This window comes from Callionymus lyra, chromosome 9 (assembly GCF_982586985.1).
Source record: "Callionymus lyra chromosome 9, fCalLyr1.hap1.1, whole genome shotgun sequence".
Taxonomy (NCBI): Eukaryota; Metazoa; Chordata; class Actinopteri; order Syngnathiformes; family Callionymidae; genus Callionymus; species Callionymus lyra.
In genome coordinates, this window is record NC_141826.1 from 16,589,638 (window position 1) to 16,613,875 (window position 24,238).

The 24,238-nt window shown below is 38.0% G+C and overlaps 2 protein-coding genes across 2 annotated transcripts; one reads left to right on the top strand and one right to left on the bottom strand.

The window, feature by feature from the left end:
* Positions 1-886: 886 nt before the first annotated feature.
* Positions 887-20,339, top strand: mapk9 (mitogen-activated protein kinase 9). Its single transcript, XM_087799754.1, has 12 exons — positions 887-1,075; positions 7,590-7,736; positions 9,313-9,442; positions 9,595-9,653; positions 9,716-9,854; positions 10,689-10,854; positions 13,043-13,114; positions 15,065-15,247; positions 16,262-16,386; positions 16,471-16,534; positions 16,618-16,689; positions 17,381-20,339. Exons 2-12 carry the CDS (start codon positions 7,621-7,623, stop codon positions 17,521-17,523), a joined length of 1,269 nt encoding a protein of 422 aa, XP_087655880.1. The 5' UTR covers positions 887-1,075; positions 7,590-7,620; the 3' UTR covers positions 17,524-20,339.
* Positions 20,340-20,373: 34 nt separating this feature from the next.
* LOC148072042 (uncharacterized) lies at positions 20,374-23,634 on the bottom strand. The gene is made up of 2 exons (XM_087798639.1): positions 22,931-23,634; positions 20,374-20,611 (listed from the first exon to the last, which is right to left on the bottom strand). The coding sequence occupies exons 1-2, from the start codon at positions 23,632-23,634 to the stop codon at positions 20,374-20,376; spliced, it is 942 nt and encodes a 313-aa protein (XP_087654765.1).
* Between the last annotated feature and the right edge of the window lie 604 nt (positions 23,635-24,238).

Sequence of the window (24,238 nt, forward strand, 5' to 3'; positions counted from 1 at the left end):
GAGTAGGCTGCGACGCAGTGCACCAGCTCAACCCAAAACTTCTCAGGCCACAAGCAAACCACTCTACCATCTGAGCTTTAACTATATACATATTAACGATACGCCATTATTTAATTATCAGTTTAAAATAATTAATAATAGTACTGGTGGATACGAAAGCATGTTGCATTCACTTGGAAAATAATCCTGTTTTAAGGTGTCATTTTTTTCCGCCCACTTTTAAATTATCTTCCTATTGCGTCTTGTTTTAATTTATAATTTATACTATAATTTCATTTTGAATTTTCGAGATAATTCATACCCAAAAGGAACAAATTTTAGGAAAAATAACAACGTCATACAGGGTGGAAAAATTGTTAAATGAAACAGGGCGATAAAAAATTAGAAGTTAAATCAGGGCGGGAAAAATATAACTTGAAAGAGGGAGAAAAATTGTAAACTTAAAACAGGGCAGTGAAAAATTATAACTTAAATCAGGGTGGAAAAAAATCGGAATTAAAACAGAGAGGATTTTTTTTTTTTAAAACAGGGCGGTAAAACATTATAAGTTAAACCAGGGTGGGAAAAAGTCGAACTTAAAACAGGGTAAAACTCTTTCAACCTAAAACAGGGCGGTAAAAAAAGTATAACAATTGTTCGCCTACTTACTTAAAATGGGCGGGAAAAATAAAACGTAAAACAGGGCGGATAAAAAAATTGAAATGAAAACAGGATTAAAAAAAATATATATATATTTTAATTGAATCTTATACGCTCACGTAAGCTGCAGTTCATAGTACGTTTATTGTTTTTTTAAGAATAAAGAAAGCAAAAAAAAAAGAAAAACTTTTACGGCACGCAAGGCTGACGCGATGACGTCACCGGCTCCTCGCTGCCTCCTCCGCCTGCGTGTGACTTGGACACAGGAACTGAACCTTTTCCTACCCGTCGTGACAGCAGCAGCCGCCGCTCGACCCAAACTTTTTACCGAGCCGCGGTTCGAGTCTCGGAGCCCCGGTGGCGGTGGTGTGGGGGGGAGAGAGTTTCATCTGCGGTTCGATGCATGGGAGTGTCTTGAGGTCCGCGAAGGGAGAAGGTAAGTCCGCCTCCTCCGGTGCTCGGCCTGACTACCGCAGTGCTGCCGGCAGAAGTGGAGCCTCAGACCTGGAAACGTCCACAACTTTAGGGATTGTGCCTTAAAAACGAGGGGATGGGTTTTGGGATAAGACTTTGTTTGAGTGAAGCGATAGTTCCAGGGTTTAATGCCAGCTGTGCCGCGGTGTGTCATCCACGGTGACTTCATCCTGCGTGTGTGTGTGTGTGTCGGTGTGTGTGTGTGTGTGTCGGTGTGTGTCGGTGTGTGTGTGTGTGTGTGTGTGTGTGTGTGTGTGTGTGTGTCGGTGTGTGTGTGTGTGTGTGTGTGTGTGTGTGTCTCGGTGTGTGTATTTCAGGACAGAGACATCCACGCTGAAGAATTTAAACACAAGTCTTTGTTAGGAAAACAGACACACCGTGTACTCTCTGTGGTTTTATCCTCTTAATACTTGACTTAAATGTCCTGCAGTGAGTATGTACAGTATGTGTGTAACATTTTTAATATAATTGATTGATTTAAAGTATTATAAGACGATAACAATGATGCAAGTATTATTTTCCTGTGATCCATGTTAAGAAAGTTATGGATTATTAATGGTCAAAAGGGTTCAATATTTTAGGTGTAAAACGTTTCACTTTCACAATAACTTGCTTAATATTTACCCCTTTTTTTTTTAAATCATTGGAAAACTCGCTAAAATAAACAGGAAAGAAGTTTAATTTGTAAGTAAGTAAGTAATTTGTATTTAGGGAGCGCTTTTCCAGACCAGGGTCACAAATAATTGACTTAAATGTCCTGCAGTGAATATGTACAGTATGTGTGTAACATTTTTAATATAATTGATTTAAAGTATTATCAGACGATAACAGTGATGCAAGTATAATTTTCCTGTGATCCATGTTAAGAAAGTTATGGATTATTAATGGTAATAATTATTATTAATGGGTTCAATATTTTAGGTGTAAAACGTTTCACTTTAACAATAAGTTGCGTAATATTTACCCCTGTGTTGCTATCATTGGAAAGCTCGCTAAAATAAACAGAAAAAGAAGTTTAGTAAGTAAGTAATTTGTATTTATAGAGCGCTTTTCCAGACCAGGGTCACAAAGCGCTTGAACAATCAAAACAATACTAAGTAAAATATATACTTTAAAGGTCAAGATAATACTGAGAACAACACAGTTTAAAATTATTATAATCATTTTAAATCAATTGATTAACGTTGCATGACAAAAATTGTCATAAAATGCCTCGAAAAAGTGAAGTAATTGCACAGATCGAAAAAACACGCCATACGTTCTTTAAAGATACATTATTGGTAAATAAATCACAGTTACAATGTATTTTCAATTGGTTAAATTTGTTAAATTATCTTTGTAGGTGACAGAAAAGTAAACATGGCTGGTTAGACTCGACCGGGCAATAGACGGGTCCAAAAAAACCCATGTGCAAATTGATAATATTCAGAGATGTTTGTCAGACTCACAGATACATGTACCACTTATATTATTACAGGGATTCCAATTAACATTTAACTCGCCTTAGATGTTTTGCGAGTGAGTTTTGTTGTGTTAAAACTTGGAAAATGTCAGATTTGTGAGGATATTGATATTCTTGATGGACTAGTACGCGTGTACTATGTCATCAGTATTCGTGTATAAATAGTACACACATGCCTACAACGATGCAGGAATCAACATGTCGTAATAATACACGTTTGTTCTTCATAATGTTCAGTACCTGAGCTACATTTTTCTTCCATGGGATCAGTCGCTATGGAAAAAATTCAAATGAGCTGGTTAAGTCCAGACATGTGCCGATAGTTTTGCTCGTAGGCATAGCTATGGTGGTGTAATACGTTCTCAGAATGTTAAGGACGGAAATATAAATATATCTTTACAAGACAATCACGTTCCAGTTCTTGCAAGTTAAAATGAAACTTAAGTTGTAGAAATGTGATGATCAACCCTTTACTCTGGCAGGGGAACATCTTGATAGAAGTAGTGAGAGTGATATACAGTACAAGGATGTTTGAAGGCCATAATACGGCGTATGATGATTTGTTTTAAACTTCATTTCGCCTTAAATACTTAACTTGATAATCCTTAGTCTAGATTTCAACATAATTGTTTAATAACTATTGTTTTTATTACCGTAGAATATATTGCGATATGTACTTTAGTAACATGTACATATTTGTAGTATTGTTGAGTACTTGACTCTCGATGAAGTAGTAACTGCTTTCATTTGTTTTGAAACCAAAATATGTCCAAACGTCGGCTATAAAGGCTGCTGGAGTCGACTGTATCCTCTCGTCCTCAGTCATCACCGGGATTTCCCAGGAACTTGTTGTTCCTTTAACTTGGGAGGGCACAATGACTTTGCTGCTTCGCTAGCTCGATCGTAGGTGATTCTGCACCATGAACCAAACATTTGTATGTATATAAGTAAGTAAGTAAGTAATTTATATTTATAGAGCGCTTTTCCAGACCAGGGTCACAAAGCGCTTAAACAATCAAAACAATACTCAATAAAATATATACTTTAAAGGGCAAGATAAAACTGATAACACAACAGGAGTTCCAGAAAATCAAGGAAAAGCCTGAAGAAATAAAAATGTCTTAATGTGTTTCTTAAAGGAGTCAGTAGATCCATCAAGTGCAAAGAGAGAGGAAGATCATTTGTATAATACAACAGGACACTTTTTTTCGGAGGACTGTTTGTCAGAGGTCTCAGTTATTTGGATCATCATCACTGCTAAAAAATGAAAGATCAAACCAACAATGTATTTGTCTTTATTTTAATCTGATGACATTTGTGAGCAGGCAGTGACAGTGCATTGTATAAACTTGGGGTGCAGGCGTCTGGTTGGGCAGCTTTTGCGGGGGTCCTAGTCGATTTGAAGACCAGCGTGGACCAGAGTTGTCAAGTGTTACGCTTTAAGCCGTTCTCATGCCACACGCTTATATTTACCAATGTTATACTCTTGTTTGTTTTTGAATGGTGATAAACTTTGGCCAATCACATTAGGCACGGCGCAATGTTAACCAATCACAAGCAACACAAGGCGGGTCTTAGCGTCTCTAACTAATCATAACACGAAAGTGTGATCGAGTCATCGTAACTTAAGTAGGTTTTATTTGTGAAGTGCCTTACGTAGACCAGCTACTTTTCAGCTACGCTCTACCTTCCTTGTAATCCTTTAATATCATGGTTATACTCATTATAAACTCATTAATTTGTTATTTTTTTTATAATTCATTATTTCATTATTCAAATCATTTAGAACACATTTTAGATTATCACGCAGTTGATTTAAATCTACTTTTTAATGGCAAATTTAAGATTGTGATAAAATTGAGAAATTGATATTTAAATCATAATATTGTAGCTAGGACAGAGATATAAATCAAGTTATTGTTAAATTGGCAAGACTACAGTACGTCTGATGTTGCTTGCGGTGGTACAAGGGGCTGCTCGGGGAGATGCTGTGTTTGCTCGGACGCCAAAAAAATTGATCATCATTAAACAAATATTTTTGGTAGACAAATATTTTTCAAAATAAAAAGTTTTGCCACCTTTAAAAAAAAAAACAGATGTTTGGTTAGAATTCCAACATTTTTGTGAGTAAAGTAATGAATTAATGTCCAATTTATATTAATTTAAGCTTAATATTAGCTTTTTTTTTTTAGCTTGTTAGCTAATTTCCTCCAACGCTCATTATATTTAAATAATAGTTAAATTTGAGGTTTGTTTAGTAAGTGGAAATAACTTAAATAAAATGATAAATTAAATGGGTTTGCAAAGGTTTAACAAAATCTTCCTATGTTAAAATAAACATTTGGTAATAAGATTGATTTGAATGCCAAGAATCATCTCCCAACACTTCAAATTCAAATAAGGATTTTGTTTACGGTTGAAAAAAAACGACGAGTCACGTCTCTGGTCCGTTTTTTCCTTCTTCTGTGTCTGATTCATGGGCGAGGGTCTGCAGGCCACGCTCGTCTGATATCTTCGCTCGCTGACTCCAGCTCCCAAATGAGAATTCACGGTCACGCCGGAGCCAGAGGCTTGAAACTGCAGAGCGAGTCATGATGGGTGGAAGCTGAAGACGGTGATTTAATATCTCACGACTGTATATCCATAAAACAATTGAGTTGCTTGACAAGATCAACGATGACACGAACAGGTTTTGCTTCAGCATCTTCTTCACTTTGTGGGAAATAATTGAACTAAAATCTTTCGATAACCACTCGTTTTCGAAGTGCTGAGTGACAGCTTGGCAACGTCCTGCGTGGATTACAAAGCCGGTTTAAAAGATGGAATGAACGAGGGACGCACAAAGAAAAGTAAAAAGCCTTTGTTGGTGTCTTCAGTTGCGGAGAGCGAGCCAGCTGGACGCTCCTGTGAGAAAGAAGAGACGACTGTGGGCAGATGGAAAAAGGGTTTTTGTTTATTTTTAACCGGAATAACATCACTTGTCGATACTGTAGATGGAGTTTTTTTAAACGCGCAATTCCATGATGAAGAGATTTAAACACCGGCGTTTATATTGTTATTAACGTCGGGCCGAATCAATCGTCTCCATGGCGACCAACGATGGAGCCAAACGTCCAGTTTTAGTGAAGCAGGTTCCAACTCCTGCCAACAGACGGAAAACATAACAGCCCCGTGAGTGGGTTCAGTTCTTGGCTCCATCGCTGCTGTTAAATAAGATCAATATATATATATTTTTTTAATAGTTTCTGGTTTGCAAATTAACGAGCTAAAATAGTTGAGGTGTTTAGTTGCTGTAGAAATTGTTTGACCTTTGAATAAATGCTAAACTATTACTGAGTCAGTCGTCATCCAAAATACACTGTTTGTAAGAGGACGTCCCGAAAAAAGGAGTTGATTTATGAGGCACAATTCAATCGGGGTGTTAGAAAATATCGGTCCACGATGATGTATTGATTGCATCACATTTTATTTTTTAATTATACTTCTTTTATGATTTATACTTCAATCAAGTGTGTCTGAAATGATTATTGTATCTTTTATTTACAAATAACCTGCAAATATTCACAGATATTATTTTTTTTTGTGTTGCAATTAACCCTCTGGTCGCTAGATGGCAGCAGTTATTATGTCATAGTCGAAGTTAAAGGAACAGTTATAATGACTGAGGACGAGAGGATACAGTCAACTCCAGCAGCGTTTAAAGCTGATGTTTGGACATATTTTGGTGTTAAAACAAATGAAAGCAGTTACGACTTTGTCAAGAGTCATGTGGTCTGTAAATTCTGCAACACCAGAGTCAAGTACTCGACGATACTACAATTTTTGACTCTCATTTCAGAATGTTAACCCATATATTATATAGATTCATTTAACATAGAGTGAAACATTTCAAACATTTATTTCTTGAAATTTTGATAATTATGGCTTATAGATAATGAAAACCCAAAATGCAGTGTCATAGAGAATTAGAATATTACATAAGATCAATGAAATAAAGGATATTTTAAACAGAAATGTCAGGCTTCTGAAAATGTTAGCCTAGCATGGAAGCCATCAGTATGTGGCACTGCTCTGGTGTAATGGAAGTCCAGGTTGCTTTGATAGCAGCCTTCAGGTCATTGTTGGGTCTGGTGTCTCTCATCTTCCTCTTGACAATACCCCACAGATTCTCTATGGGGTTCAGATCAGGTTTGCTGGCCAATCAAGCACAGTAACACCACGGTCATTGAACCAGCTTTTGGTATCTTAGGAAGTGTGGGCAGGTGCCAAGTCCTGCCGGAAAATGAAATCGGCATCTCCGTTAAGCTTGTCAAATCATCACTGACTGTGGAAACTACACCTGATATTTCATGATATTCTCGTTTTTTGAGATGTACTTGTATAGTTGAGGTGTTTAGTTGCTGTTGTAATTGTTTGACCTGTGGATAACTATTACTAAAACAGTCGTCATCTAATATACATCGTGAGCCTTTTTCTGTTTGTAAGATGACGTCCCGAAAAGGGGGTTGATTTTGGAGGCGCAATTCAATCAGGGGGTCAGAAAATGTCGGTCCACAATGATATGTGGATTTATGTCAGCACTTTATCAATTTTTGTATTATTATATTTCATTTACAATTAACCTTCAAATATTCACAGCATTTTTTTCATTTTTGTGCAATTAAGTCGTCCGCAGTTAAAGGAACAATGAAAATGACTGAGGACAAGAGGATACAGTTGACTCCAGCACCTTTTAAAACATATGTTTGGACATATTTTGGTTTCAAAACAAATGAAAGCAGTAACTACTTTGTCAAGGGTCATGTGGTCTGTAAATTCTGCAACACCAGAGTCAAGTACTCGACAATACTACAAATATATTCTTGCTGCTACAGTATCACAATATATCATATTGTTACCCCTGTATTGTGATACTCGTCCCATCGCCAGATTCCTGCAAATACCCTATTTTCTGCATTTCAGCAAAGTATAGCTATTTTAGCTTGTGACTCATTCTTTGTTTTGGTTGTTGCAGATAGAGCTGGTGGTCCTGACTTTCCAGCAGGATGAGTGAAGCGGAGAGTCAGTTCTACAGCACTCAGGTGGGAGATTCCACCTTCACTGTACTAAAACGTTACCAGCAGCTCCGCGCCATCGGCTCGGGAGCTCAGGGCATCGTGTGGTGAGTTTAATGTGTTTCATTTTTTTTAATCTATGTGTCAGTAATCGCTCCTGGAGGGCGTCTGTTCCTTCGTCTATGAGAGCAGAACAATAGACTCTTTATTTTGTTCGACTAATGCAACTGTTGCTTATTTCACAGTAACAGGAAATGGTTTAAACTGATTTATCACTTGTACTTGTGTATGTCTCTTGGAAGTTTTGATTGTTTTTGGATTCACCCGGATCCACCAACCCTTTGCAGGATTGGTCGATTTTCTTCTTCTACTGCCACCTACTGTCACATTGAATATATCGTTCCTTTAAAAAAAAGTTAAATGCAATTTAATCAAATTAAAATTACCGTTACCTTGTTTCATTTTTGGTGCAGTACATAAAATGGTTGCTTGCTTTATGGTAACAGAAAATGGTTTGTACTGATTTCTTTTTACTTGCCCCGAGTAGGTAAACATATTCATTTATTTTTGCAAAATAACTCAAAGATGTTTTTTGATTAGAAATTGATAATAGGCTTAACGATAGAATTTTGAGGGTGTTTGGAATTACCACCTGGATCCACAAATCGTTTGCAGGATAGATCAAGATTCTTCTTCTACTGCCACCTCCTGTCACATTGAATATATCCTTCCGTTAAAAAAAATAGTGAAATGCAATTTAATCAAGTCAAATTTCCCTTTGTTTCTCTTTATTTTTCATATTTTTAGGGATTCACTGATGCAGTCTTTTAAAAGGTTGCTTGCTTTTAAGCTACCAGGAAATGGTTTGCACTGATTTAATTTATCTACGCCAAGGAGGTTAACATATGTGTGTTTAAAACAATTATTTTTTCCTTTTTTGAAAAATGTCTTAAAACAAACAAACAAAAACGTTTTTTGAGTAGACATTAGGTATTGGGTCGTTCGAAATTACCACCCGGATCCACCATTTATTTGCAGGATTGGTCAGTTTTCTTCTGCTGCCACCGGCTGTCACATTGAGAATATTTTGGCTCTTATTTTGAAAGCTTTAGGATCAGATAAGAATGTTTTTGCAGACATAGTATCATCAACAATTCCAGTTGCATGAGAACGTTACTTTCTTCTTTTTTGTTCTGGTAATAATTCTCACTTTATTAAAGTAATTTATTATTTACCCTTAAAAAGCTGCTGGAAAACTAGCTTATCTTTATTTTTATTTATTTTTATTTACTTTAAAAAAGTCTACTAGCATCTTCGCTTTTAGTTCATCATTCACTTACTATTTATTTCATGTATTTTATTATACATAAATATATAATTTTGTAATTTTTATTTTATTTCATTTAATTATTAAATTACTGCTAATAAATGATTTCTGATTCTGATCTATTTTCATGCAAGTTTGACCTTCTTGTGAAAGAACACAGAGAAGTTTAATTTACTATATTTCCGTTCTTTGACTGCCTTCTCGTTCCACTAAATCTCTTGTCTGCACATTTGTTTTCATCATCAAGAGTGTGAAAAATGTTTTCATATTTTCCTCCGGCCGTGCAGAATCCATTGCCCCGCGATAGTGAGTGAATCGTCGTCTCCCTAAACAATGGTTTGTGTCTCTGTAAACAGCTCTGCCCTAGATACCGTCCTGGGTTTACCAGTGGCCGTGAAGAAGCTGTGTCGTCCCTTTCAGAACCAGACTCACGCCAAGCGGGCCTACAGAGAGCTGGTGCTGCTGAAATGTGTCAACCACAAGAACGTAAGAGCCTTTAATGACCCTCCACGGGGAAGGTGGCCTGGTCTGGTCTCCTCCCTGTGTGAGAAGTGATGCTTCCTGTTCGAGGAGAGCCGGCTCTGCGGTCGGCTGCTCTTCACAGGAAGTGGACTAATGGCCCGACTCTGTGCCTGCAGATCATCCGTCTGATCAACGTGTTCACGCCTCAGAAGTCTCTCGAGGAGTTCCAGGATCTGTGAGTTTGTCTCCTTTTTTGGTTTTCTCAGGGTTTTACTTTCATTTTCTCATTCCGTCAAGGTACCTGGTGATGGAGCTGATGGACGCCAGCCTGTGTCAGGTGATCCACATGGATCTGGACCATGAAAGGATGTCCTACCTGCTCTACCAGATCCTCTGTGGCATCAGACACTTGCACTCTGCTGGCATCATCCACAGGGTAACGCCTCCTCAAAACCCAGCTGTGGTTTTACATCTATAGCCTGAGTTTCATATTTTATTTAAATTAAATCAACATTATTTGTCTTTAGATTACCAATAAAGTATAGAACTTTATTTGTAACACACAACCAACTTAATTATTTTAAACATTTTTATAATATATCTTGATCTTTAATCTTTTTTAAACAATTTTAAATACTTGTTTCATTAAAATGTTTCCACGTACTTGAACTTTTTTCATTTAATTTGTATTATTAACAACGTTATTAACCCTGAAACCACTTTATTTATGAATATTTAATTGAATGTATTATATGACTTAAGATTAACTACTTGAATACTTCAGGGTCTTCAATTTTCATAATATATTTTTTACTTTATACAACATTTTTTCCCTCATATTTATGTTAATGTTTTACTTTTTATATTAAATATATTACTAACTAATCCTGAACACTAACGCACAATTATTTATTTTTTCACATTTTTAAATCTTTTTTTTTTTTATTCTTCCAAATATATATTTTTTCTTTCTATGCAGTATTGATTTTATTTACCTTAAGAGGCTTTTACAAATAGTCCAATATATCGCTGCTACTTTAAAAAAAAAATCTCTATAAAGGCAATTTATGTCTTCTTTTTTTTAAGAACTTGTTCACATTTAATCCAGTAAAATTCTAGTACTTCCCATAATTATTTTAAATATATGCAATATTGAAGGAAGAAAAATATTTCTTATTGTTTATTTTCCCTAATCGTTCAATTAAATATCAATAAATCAACCCTCTAATAAAAATTAATGTGTTTTTTTTTGTGCTCATTTCTGTCACAGGACTTGAAGCCCAGCAACATTGTGGTAAAATCCGACTGCACTCTGAAGATCCTGGACTTCGGTCTGGCTCGTACGGCCTGCACTAACTTCATGATGACGCCGTACGTGGTGACCAGATACTACCGAGCGCCAGAAGTCATTCTGGGAATGAAGTACAAGGAAAACGGTAAGTTGAGAGCGAGTTGAACCTGATGAGCATCTTTGATCTTCACCACTTGTCGCTTATTAACATACCGTAAAGTTTAATTATTTAATCGTTTTTCATTTGCTTTCATTCCTTCTCTGTTTGTCATGTGAGTGAAGCACAAAGGTCTTTGATTGACACATACAGTCTGAAGGTCTGGCACTGTGACTGTTGTTCAAGGAAGACAAAAGAGAAAATTCTGCCCTACAATTACAGCAGTTTGTTGTAATTATTAAAATGAACACATATTTTGAACTTGTGGTGATGGATGTAGGGCTATTAAAATAATACACAACAATGTCACACACAACCAAGAAAATCTCTGCCAACAACTTCATTAGATTTCATTCAGCATTCTATAAATCTCACTTCATGCTACTATATAAACCTTTTGTTATCTCAGGGTCAAAGTGACCCAAAGGCGCGAAGACAAATGTGTATCCCTTGTGTTGTCTCAGGATCAAGGTCAACGACCTCCCTGGACCTTTTTTACACAGATGATGTTATTTTCACAGGCTGACTTTTAGATTAAAACACACATAAAATGGCTGTCAAAAAAACCTTTAAGCGCATTAAAAAAGACATCTCACCTTAACGAAGAATCAACAGGTGGTTCAGGCTGGTTCTTCAGCAACAGTATGTTCCGGGCTTATTGTTTTAGTAAACATGACCGATACAAAGATGTTGTTTTGTCAAAGGTCAGAGATTAACTTTACTTTTAAGAGAAAACCCTGACTTTTTTCAATCAAAACACCTTTCATACAGTTATAATCATAACTAGATGCATAAAAACAATATATTTTCTTTCTTTGTAACCTGGTATTAAATTCCTCACAGACTGGCCCGGTGGTTTGGAATCAGAGGTTTATGCTAAATTTTAAAAAACTGTTTAATTCATCAGCATTAACAAACATTTGTGCCTATAACTCTAAAAAGAAACGGATTACTTGTTTGTTTTACTTGTTACTTGATTTAAATTTTGGGTGAACTATCACTTTAAAGGGCCCCTAATGTGAAAACCCAACTCTCCTGACTTATTCACATGTTCTAAATGTTGAAGTCGTCCTATTCAAAATCCAGTTCTCTCCCGTCTGAAATCTTGTCAAACGAGATTACGGTTTAAATTATACATTCTGACATCACTCTGGTGCAGGTGTCCGCCCCTAGAAGCCCTAAATCAGTTCAGTACCTACATGTTAATTGTAGAAACAAAACAGGAGTTTTTGGGGTGAGTTTGCAATTTACGAGAGTCCTTGAATGCAACTTTTGTTTTGTGACCAATCAGAGCAGAGTGGGCGTGGTTGCTTGGACGAAACGGCGCATTTGAAGTGGGCGGGGCTTAAGCGTATTTTCTAATATAAATATCTTTATTATATGAGAGTTTTGTGCAAAAAGAAACATACTGGTAAGTATAATAGAGGTCCTAGAACAATTTAAGAGACACATTAGGTGCCCTTTAAAATTAAGTTTTTACTTATTTCATGTTTGGGATTCGCTTAAAAAAAAACTCAGAAACACTGCCCTCTATCGGCAGAAGGCGAAGGTCAACAGGGAGCCAACGTCGTTTCCAGTAAATCACGTGATGTCAATTTTCATGCTTTGAATTCTTCTCAGATAATTAAGTGTCATCATTTGCGTTGTTGTTAATTATGATCTACGAACACACAAAGAACAGAAGTTGTGTAGCGAAGGTGTGTGTCGTCTCACAGGTGTGTTCAATGCGTCAGGTGAGATTCTTCAGGTGGAAACTTAAACGTCTTAGACATAAATCAATTAATACGGATACAAATTCATTAGTTTCTGCTCATTGCCGATGACTATAAAAACAGTTTTGGTCCAAAAACTGTGACACAGGATCTAACAAGTGCGTTGTTTATGTTGTGAAATCCAGCCTGAATTAAAATGGAGACGCGTTGTTTGGTTTCAAAGCGAGGAAGAGAGGAGGAGGGAAGAAAACAAGCAGCAGCAGCTGTGTAAACTGATAAGCCGAGCAGAAAAGCCTGCGAGGCTGTGAGTGTCTGTGAAGCCAGGGGAGGAAATCGGAGCCAACGAGACGATGAATGTGAAAGTGTCGGCCCTGGTTTCATATTCCGTGTCGCGTAAATGACAACACAAAGCTGACTACTGATGTAGTTGTAGTGATGGAGGCGCTTTTGCTTCTCTCTTCCAGTGGACATCTGGTCGGTGGGATGCATCATGGGAGAGATGGTTAAAGGCGGCGTCATCTTCCAGGGCACGGACCGTATCCTTCGCCATCATCCCTGCTTCCATCTTTCACCCTCTATTAGAGCCTCGCTGACTTTCTTATTCGTCCTGACATGTTTCCTGTGGCAATACACACACTTCCTTACTCTACACACACTTCCTTACTCTACACACACTTCCTTACTCTACACACACTTCCTTACTCTACACACACTTCCTTACTCTACACACACTTCCTTACTCTACACACACTTCCTTACTCTACACACACTTCCTTACTCTACACACACTTCCTCACTTGAGTCTACACACACTTCCTTACTCTACACACACTTCCTCACTCTACACACACTTCCTTACTCTACACACACTCCCTCACTCTACACACACTTCCTCACTCTACACACACTTCCTCACTCTACACACACTTCCTCACTCTACACACACTTCCTCACTCTACACACACTTCCTCACTCTACACACACTTCCTTACTCTACACACACGTCCTTACTCTACACACACTTCCTCACTCTACACACACTTCCTTAATCTACACACACTTCCTCACTCTACACACACTTCCTCACTCTACACACACTTCCTCACTCTACACACACTTCCTCACTCTACACACACTTCCTCACTCTACACACACTTCCTCACTCTACACACACTTCCTTACTCTACACACACTTCCTTACTCTACACACACTTCCTTACTCTACACACACTTCCTCACTCTACACACACTTCCTCACTCTACACACACTTCCTCACTCAACACACACTTCCTCACTCTACACACACTTCCTCACTCTACACACACTTCCTCACTCTACACACACTTCCTTACTCTACACACACTTCCTTACTCTACACACACTTCCTCACTCTACACACACTTCCTTACTTGAGTCTACACACATCCTCTCTTGAGTCTACACACACTTCCTTACTCTACACACACTTCCTTACTCTACACACACTTCCTCACTCTACACACACTTCCTCACTCTACACACACTTCCTCACTTGAGTCTACACACACTTCCTTACTCTACACACACTTCCTTACTCTACACACACTTCCTCACTCTACACACACTTCCTCACTTGAGTCTACACACACTTCCTTACTCTACACACACTTCCTTACTCTACACATACTTCCTCACTCTACACACACTTCCTCACTTGAGTCTACACACACTTCCTTACTCTACACATACTTCCTCACTTGAGTCTACACACGCGTCCTCACTCTACACACACTTCCTCACTTGAGTCTACACACACTTCCTTACTCTACACACACTTCCTCACTTGAGTCTACACACACGTCCTCAATCTACACACACTTCCTCACTTGAGTCTACACACACGTCCTCACTCTACACACACTTCCTCACTTGAGTCTACACACACGTCCTTACTCTACACACACTTCCTCACTTGAGTCTACACACACTTCCTTACTCTACACACACTTCCTCACTTGAGTCTACACACACGTCCTCACTCTACACACACTTCCTCACATGAGTCTACACACACTTCCTTACTCTACACACCCTTCCTCTCTTGAGTCTACACACACTTCCTTACTCTACACACACTTCCTCACTTGAGTCTACACACACTTCCTCTCTTGAGTCTACACACACTTCCTCACTTGAGTCTACACACACTTCCTTACTCCACACACACTTCCTCACTTGAGTCTACACACACTTCCTCTCTTGAGTCTACACACACTTCCTCACTTGAGTCTACACACACTTCCTCACTTGAGTCTACACACACATACTCACTTGAGTACACACACAACAAAACTTAAGATTGTGTGCTATTAAAAAGAATATTAAAATACATTTTGAAAATATAAAATATTTAGTTTTTTAATTTAATTTAATTAAAAAATACAAATGGACATTCTAAATGTCTTGCTGTCAATTCATGTTGTTTCTTGACGAGAGTCGTGTCCAGACATCGACCAGTGGAACAAAGTGATCGAGGTTCTCGGGACGCCGAGCCTGGAGTTCATGAACCGACTGATGGAGACCGTGAGGAACTACGTGATGAACAAGCCTCAATATCCCGGCGTGAGCTTCGCGGACCTGTTCCCTGACTGGGCCTTTCCTTCGGACTCGGAACACGACAAGCTCAAGAGTAAGTACGCAGGGCTGAGGAAACTTACACTGTTCTTACATCGGGGGGCGCCAGAAACAAATCTGTTCAATCTTGTCTATTGTAGCTTTAAATACATTTTTTAATATGTTATTGCTAGAATAAATAATACAACAATTCTGCTTATTCACCCTTAACTAAAATAAATATAAACAATGTACATAGAAATATTTTATTATTATCCTTTTATTATATATATATATTTTTTACATTTTTAATTATTTTTAATTTACTTTTTATTTATTTTTTTATTATTAAATATTTAGATTTCTTTTTCATATTTCATAAAATTTTAGTGTTCATTATTTTTATTTCCTCACTCTTACTAACAATAAACACCAACTCCTTGAATTTATGTATTTATTTATTTACTGTTACTTATTGTACATTTTTTAAACAAGTTTCACGTTTAGAATTTCATTTTTAATTTAATTTTGAATATTATTATTTTTAATTTATTTTAACAGTTCGTTTCGTTTTGTACTTATTTTTCATGTTCAACCTTTAATACATAATTTTATTTCATGAATATTTCAATTTTCACAATACTTTTTACCTTTATTTAATGAATTAATTTAAATATTTTCCTCTTCTTTCTCTACCAAATTATGATGAATCCCTCAACACTAACTACTTGAATTGTTTCTATTTATTTGGCCTCTTATTTTAAACTCTATTACATAAAAATCATTTGTTCCTCCGTGCGGTGCTCAGGTTACACAAGAACTACTTGTGTCACTTTGTCTTGAAACTTCATCAAGATCTCATGAGTTAACACCATGTGACTTCACACTTGAAGTTGATGAGCTGTTACACAAGTTGCGAGTCTGGCGTCGACCTGCAGGCTCCGTCACCGCGGCGAGGGAATCCAAACTGACGGCGTCGGCGAAGGAAACAAACACTGAAAATAATCAGCTCTGATTAAAGCGATATCATGCTCCTGTTTCCATGGTTACTAACCCTCTTTTTTTTTCCACTTCTCTGTGGCCCCCACAGCAGGTCAGGCTCGAGACCTTCTGTCCAAAATGCTGGTTATAGATCCCGAGAGCCGCATCTCTGTGGAGGAGGCCCTCAATCACCCCTACATCCACGTGTGGTACGACCCCGGCGAGGCCGACGCGGTGAGAGGCTTCGTTACGCCGTCGGCGTGTTTCGCCAGAGACGTTTAAATCGATGTTTTTTTTTAATATATATATATTTTTCAGCCTCCTCCGCAGATTTCTGACAAGCAGCTCGAAGAGAGAGAACACAGCATTGAGCAGTGGAAAGGTGGGAAACACCGCCCTCTAGAGAGAGACGACGGAAGTGCGGGATCAGGTGTCACAATGATGTCATCCGTGTTTTGTTCCCAGAACTCATCTATGAAGAAGTGATCGATTGGGAGGAGAGGAACAAGAATGGCCTGATGAAAGACGACTGCTCAGGTCAGCAAATACTACCCCTCAAACAACAAACGATGAACTCGTAAATATAGATATGTATCACAATATTTCATTTTTATTTTTTAAGAATGGGAATATTAATAACTTGAAACAATTTTTATATTAAAATATCGAATTTATTCTTTTAGAATAAATTAATTCAAGAATATAGAGTATTTTAAATGAATTATTTTTGTTAAACATTGTTTGATTTTCTAAAACTTTGCCACTATTTTACCGACACATTTTATATTGAATTTAAAAGGCTACAAATAAAGTTAAGTAGTTAAATAAGAAATATATATTTTTAATAAGGGGAATAGTTTTTTATTTTTCTATTACAATGATAAAAAACACTTTCGTTATACAAATTATTAAATTAAATTATTTAATAATACTAATTTAACCTTTAAATATACACATTATTGCATTTGATTATTTAATTCAATGCTTTAAAAAAAAAATTCTATTAAAAAAAAGAAATATTCACTATTTAATGTTTTATAGTACTAATATACTCCCATATCTTTTACTTTTTTATTTTGATGGGCGAGAGGTTGATTTAAGATGGCAAAATAAGAGAAACAGTTAAATTGAAAGAATATAAATATCTATAAAAATAAACTTGGCTTGCAAGTCATATAAAACATGTAATACTTCTCACGATTTAAAGTTGTGACGCTTCTGTTTCCAGTATCAGACGTGGTGTCTGGCTCCGCCTCCCAGTCCTCGTCAGCCAATGACATCTCGTCCATGTCCACGGAGCACACCCTGGCCTCGGACACGGACAGCAGCAGCATCGACACCATCACGGGACCCCTGGACGAGGCTCCGTGATCACGGGACCCCTGGACGAGGCTCCGTGATCACGGTCCATCTTCTCTTGTGCCTCCTTCGGTTCCCTCGCATCCATTTGACATACAGTTTCCTCCTTATTTTTTTATTTCAGTAGTTCAGCTAAAATCAGAACAAAAAAAACATTTTTTAATTGTGACGTCTGGTGGGTTCTTAGTCCCACTCAATCATTCTGAACTATTGAGCTTCTTCAGCTACGTCTTCACTACTGATACTTTTGTGGAAAAATACATTTTGTGTACCAGCTTTTTATTGTGAAGCAGGTAAATCAAAATATTACAGACATATACATATAACAGAATTAGAATATTAATTCGGCTTATTTCAGTATTGAGTGTCAAAATACACAATTTTTGACTCTAGCTATTCATTCAAAAACCTGGAAACTTGTATATAATCTATATAAACATCCTCTTCAACTTGACCTGATATGGTCCCAAGTACAAATGTAGTTGTATTACTTTATATTACAATGAAGTACAATTATTATAGAATTTTAAGAAAGTTGCTTCATTTAAATAAAGTTGCTTATTCAGCAAAAAAAGTCTTCAGAAAAATATAGATTACATCAAATTTGTTCTTTCACAACTTTTCACTTTTAAACCTTTTTTTCAATTAAAACAAATGTTTTGGGGTTGAATAATTAAGACATAATATGGCCCGAACACAAAAAAGGTGACCATGTGAACCAGTGAACATGTGTCAATAAAACTAAACTTTTGTAAAGAAGTACTTACACTACATCTAGTATGAACAGCTGAATTTTTCCTCAAGTGTCAGTGATGTGGACGTAGCCTGAACCGCTCTTGTTTACATGATCAAAAATACAAACGCACTAGTGTTGACGGTCGTAGAACCACGAGAACATGTTGGTCTGTATTTGAATAGTTTATTTTTTTAGCAAACGGCAGGAGTTTTACGAAGACGAGAAACTGAAACAACAACAGCGGCGGCGGCTCTGCATGTTACGTCCAGTCGTGTAATCCAGACTGAAGGTCAGCGGCCCCTTTGTACGCTCAACATTTTAATCTTGACAGCATGGTGGCGCTGTGGTTGCAGTGTTTTTAATTTGTAGATTTAATGTAATATATGTAAAAAAAAACAAAAAAACATCTTAGGTCCAGTGTGGCTGTTTCTCGATTGAAGTGTTACAAACAAATCCATGAATATCAATCAGTGCGGTACTAATGGATGTATATAGAAGAAAAAAAAACTTGATAATCCTGTTCGTAGAACTGATGAACTTTTGCGTAATGTTGCACATAAATCTAGGCTGATATGGAGAAATATATTTTGATATGTCAATACAATAGCTGCGTTTACATGGACAGCAATGTACGGATATTTAAAAACATGAAGCTGGTAGCAAATGGATGTATTTTAGGTTTTGTTCCAAGTTATAGCTAATAATATTGTAGCATAATAGCTACCAGAAAACAAAAAAGTTTCCCTCCAAATAATCTGAAAGAATCTGATAATGCAACAAAATTTAACGATCGTATCACGTACGATTTTATTTTAATTCCATTTGTTTAGCACTGTTTTCAGCACAGTTTAAGCATAGGCAACACAATCCAATAAAAAAATTAAAGCTGCAATAGGTAGAATGGAATCGCGTTTTTGTCTCCCTCTGGTGTCAGAACAGAGTAACTGCAATTTTGTTGAATTGCTCAATTTTATTTAAAGTGTCTTTTCATAACGAAGTTAATGGCTTCAGAGTTCTATTCTACAAGTCATGACTCTTCAAAATAAAACGGGAAGAAAATATGGAACAAAAAGAATATCAAAATTTTAAATATTGACGCTTTAAAAAAAATCCTTTCCCGTTTATCGCTGAAATTAAACGTGTTGTTTGATACAAAAATCTGTGACAATTAAAGACGTATTTAGGTATGTTTTAGTTTGAAAGTTGATGTACTTTTTATTCACTAATGTTTGTCCAACAGACAAAAAATGTCGATTTCAGTTTTAACCTTTTCATACCGAATATTACTTTTACTAAAGTGAGAAAGTAGTTTTTCTTAATGAGGCATCAACGTTGGGGTCCATAATCCATATAGTAGTTTGAAGGGTTTTTGAAGATAAGCTGTGTTAGCCCCTACATTTAAAAATAACGGTGTTTGGTCAGGTTTGTTAATTCAGGATAAATACGGTCATTAAATACTGTCAACTTATCTTGAACATGCTGTCCATGTAAACAAAGCTATTTACAATCAGAGACCTGTTGTCGCGCCACGAACAACACGACAAAAGAACAGTCGCACACAAACACCCGCACGAAGGCCTCTAAGACGCCGGTTCAACACAACTCTTCTGCTAACTTTCTCTGGCTGTTCCTTGATGTTCTCGACTCTCGGAAGACTTTAACTTTCGTCGCTGTTATCGCCACGGCGTCGTTATCTCCCCGGACAGCTGTTGTGATCGAGCAAATCCTCGGCGACGTCGGCAAATCTGCCTTAGCTGGGGAAAAAAAAAGCACTTTTCAAAAACACACGCCTCGTCTTCTGAAACCTTCAGAACGGTTTAATCCTGACTTTGTGTTTCATGTGTTCGGAAAAAAAACATTTCGCCAACACGAGTCTCTTCCTCGAGTCTTCGCACAGTTTGACAATCGGTTCCATCTGGCATCGATTGAGCTTCCCTTGAGTTACCGGTCGCTTGTTAGCATTTAGCCGAACGTCCTCCGACAACCTGGTTACGACTCATCCGAGCTGGTTTGAAGATTGTTTCTGCATCCGTGACTCCTAACTTGTGGACAACATCTGCCTGTGTGTATCCAATAAATATCAGTGATTCAATCCATTGGTCGTGTCTGAATCCGTCACGTCTCGGTCAGAAGCTCTTGACGATGCCCTCCGTCTTCTTGGCCTCGTTGTTCAGCTCCCCGAACGTGTCCAGGAACGTGTCCATGTCCTTCTGCAGCGCCGCGTTGCGTCGTTCCGCCGCCGCTCGCTCCGTTTCCGCCTCGGCGATCCTGGCCTGGACCGCCTGGTACCAGTGGCGCTGCTGGGCCAGGCTGGTCCTCAGACGGAAGACCTCCAGCTGCAGCTCGGCGTTCTTCTGCTCCAGGCTGAGATACAGCAGGTCAGTTCAAGCTGAACATTGATCAATTTTTAAAAAAACTTTCTGTATTGATTCAAAATGAACGTCTGTTTTTTGTAAAACATGAAGGTTCTTCACAATGGAAGGTCTTCTAGGAGTGTCTTTTAGAGGTAGGAGGAGTCCACAGGGCAGACCAGGATAGCACAACTAACCATGTGAGTGGATTGACTTTTTTTTTTTGTGTCATTTAACTCGTCAACTCCTTCAAAATATGTATATTTTAAACTATATTATGATAATTTACAGTTATTTTCCTTGTTGACATTAGGTTTATAAGAAAATATTCATACACTTGAATATCGCAACATTACCCACTACACTGTATCAATATTAACAGTACTGCGTTGTTTTTGGGGGGAATGAAAATCTATTTTTAAATGTACTTCTTTTTCTTTTTTTTTGCTGTCAAATCTAATGTTATTTTACTCATAATCTTTATGGTTTATATTTTAATAGCGTGTGTTTAAAACAAAATAATTTTCGTTTACACTTAACATGTAAATATTCACGCAGTTTCTTCATTTTTGTTTTGCAATTTAACTCCAGGCCACTAGATGGCAACTAAAAGAATAATGATGACTGAGGATGAGAGGATACACTTGACTCCAGCGGCTTTTTAAAGCTGATGATTGGACAAATTTTGATTTAGAAACGAATGAAAGCAGTTACGACTTCGTCAAGAGTCATGTGGTCTGTAAATTCTGCAACACCAGAGTCAAGTACTCGACAATACTATACATATATCCTTGTTCCTACAATACCTCAATACAGGTACATCTCAAAAAAATTACAATATCATGAAAAAGTTACAATATTTTTTGTCTCTCATTAAATGATCAAATATACCAATTATAAATATTATCGCAATATATAGTTACCACTGCATGGTGATACGTATGGTATCGCTAGATTCATGGCAATACCTACTACGTGTTTTTTTCTACTTTAAACATATTTTTGTCTCCAGATCATTTAAAGTCTCGAACCCCTTATATGTCTTTTGTCCTTGTCGGCCTCTGACCCTCAGACGGCTCTCGCTATATCAGTCGGTCGAGGCATGTGTTGTGTCTCGGTCAGCAGCCTCTGAAATTAGCTCCGAGTCTATAGAAGCTCATGAGATTATATTCCGCGGAAATTCAGCTACATTCTGGGTCAGAAGAACCTATTTGTTGATTATATTATTCATATATTTTGATCTTTTTTTTGCGCATATTTAAGTTTTGGATTCATGTTTTAGTTAAAGGTAAAACAATGTATCATTCTTAAGTGGGATTTACCATTTTATACATGTTTCTGTTTTCCTTTTTACAGATTATGAAGCCACAACATTATTTTTAAATGAACCAATGACATCATAATGAGCTCTAAGGATTTAAAGCCAAGATAAGTCGCCGAAATTGAATTAATAAAAAAAATATTTGCATAGTACTTATTCTGTAAACAAAGCATATTAAAAATAAGAGCCTATTAATCAAATATTTATACTTAAATATGAACCAAAATAAACTTTTGTTAATTACATATTGTCCAAAATACAACAGAGTTTCACAGGCATTAAGTATCGAACCCAGATACAATGATTGAGCAAATGACGATAAAACGACTTGAAAAAAAAAAGGGAATAAAAAATCTTTATATATTTATCACAGATGTCTTCTGCTCCGTTCGTATGCTGTTGTTTTATCAGTATATCCTGAATCAATACATAATACATAACATGTTTTTGACTGTTGTTTTATTTTTCAAACTGCTATTGAATCATCAGTTTATAGTCAAAACATTCTTTTTTTCTAAAGGTTAAAATCCTACAATGGATTCCAAGGGAATTAAAAAAAGTTATTTATAGTTATTAAAAAACTTTTATATTAAAAGTATTACTTTTTATTACTCTTCTTCTATCGTTAACCAGAAATTTAATTACTTAAACGAATGCTGAAAACAAATTGATATTTAAATTAGGTATTTTGAGTCACTTTGACTCTCCAAAGATTTCAGCTCATAGTTCAAAGTGTAATTGTACAAAGATTTGATGTATTTATGTCAAGTTGCAATACAGTGGAAAATCCAGGAGCAAGTTTCTGGATCGTGTCTAGAGTCGGACCCTGGTGTATATTTTGGGAAACGCTGAGTTAAACAAAGCTCGACATCTGAGTTCAACAAGTCTGTGAGGGAACGAAACAGGATGTCGGGTCATTCCAAGGTCAACGGCCTGGGAACGGCAGAGATCGCGACTGAAGCTTCAACTATTTCGATGTTGTCGTGGTTGCTGTCAGTGAAGGAAGCGTACCTGAGTATCCGAGCCTCGTACTCCTCCTGCTGTCTCAGGATCTGCTGCTGTAGACCCGTCAGGAGGCTGCGAAGAGCGCTGGCTGAGGGGTCAGCAGGGGGAACAGGTGGGGGAACCCTCGACGACCCAACGGCCTCTTTAAAGTCTTCTCGCCGCAGACACGGCTGTGGTCCGAGTTCTGCTTGACGGAGATGGATCTTCTGATCCTCCTGCACAAACTCCTGGTCCGCCTGGTTCTTGAAGTCTGTGAGAAAGTCCTGGGAAGAGGACCACATGCTCCTCTCGTCCTCGACTTTCTGGAACCTGAGCATGTGTTCGGTGAAGTCGGGCTCCATGGTGTAGATGTTCTGGAGGCCGTCCGGGTCGGGGAGGTTGTCGTACACGGACAGGGTGCTCCGGTTGTCGGCGCTGGACGATGGGCTCGGGTTCTGGGAGGGACTAGCATTGTCGTTTCCTCTGTGGCTCCTCCAGTCCCCCGTCGCCCCTCCTAGGGTTCTGCCGGCGACCGGATCCCACGGCGTCTCCCAGGCCTGTCTTCCCGAGCGTCCCCTCCAGCGGCAGTAGCTGTGGTCTGGCCACGCTCCAGGCTCTGGTCTCTCACTGATCCATGTGGGAACTTCAGCTCCAGCTGGGGCCAGACCAGGCAAGGGGGTACAGGGGCCAGGGAATCCAGTTACAGCAGGACACAGGACCCTGCTCTCCATGTCTCCGTCCCTCCCTCGCGGGGTGAAAGGTGGGCAGTTGTCGTACACGGGATCCGTGGAGCAGGAGCTGGACGTGGTGGGGGTCTCAACCTGCAGACAGGGCAGGTCCATGGTCCAAATGCGGTTTTGCTAGGAGCCTCGGATAACTGCCCACCCCTGTAACCTGGGACCTGCGATTATGGGGTTCACCGGCGCTGCCAAGAAGGACTAAGGATGGGGAAGAATCCTTTGGCTGACTTCTCGAGGGGTCATGTAGTCCAGAGGGACCCTCGTGGCGGTCGGTCTGGAAGCAGCACTGACATCAGCTGTTACTTGAGCAGAGACTTGCGAGGGAGGGTCCTCCGGGGTAATGTGGTCCCACTCATTCCTGAAGACACTCGCACATAACTGCGACCACAGAAATAGACGGCGGCCAAAGTGTGAGACGACGTGAATCGACACCAAACTGTCAGAGGAGAATCTTTGGAAGGGAATCAGTGACATCGGAAAATTGAACGATTGAATTTCATTTGAAAGGCTATTTTATTGTTGTTGTTTTTTTCAAATGATTCAATAAAAATCTGAATATATTAAAAAAATGAATTGTTTTTTACACATAGTTTGC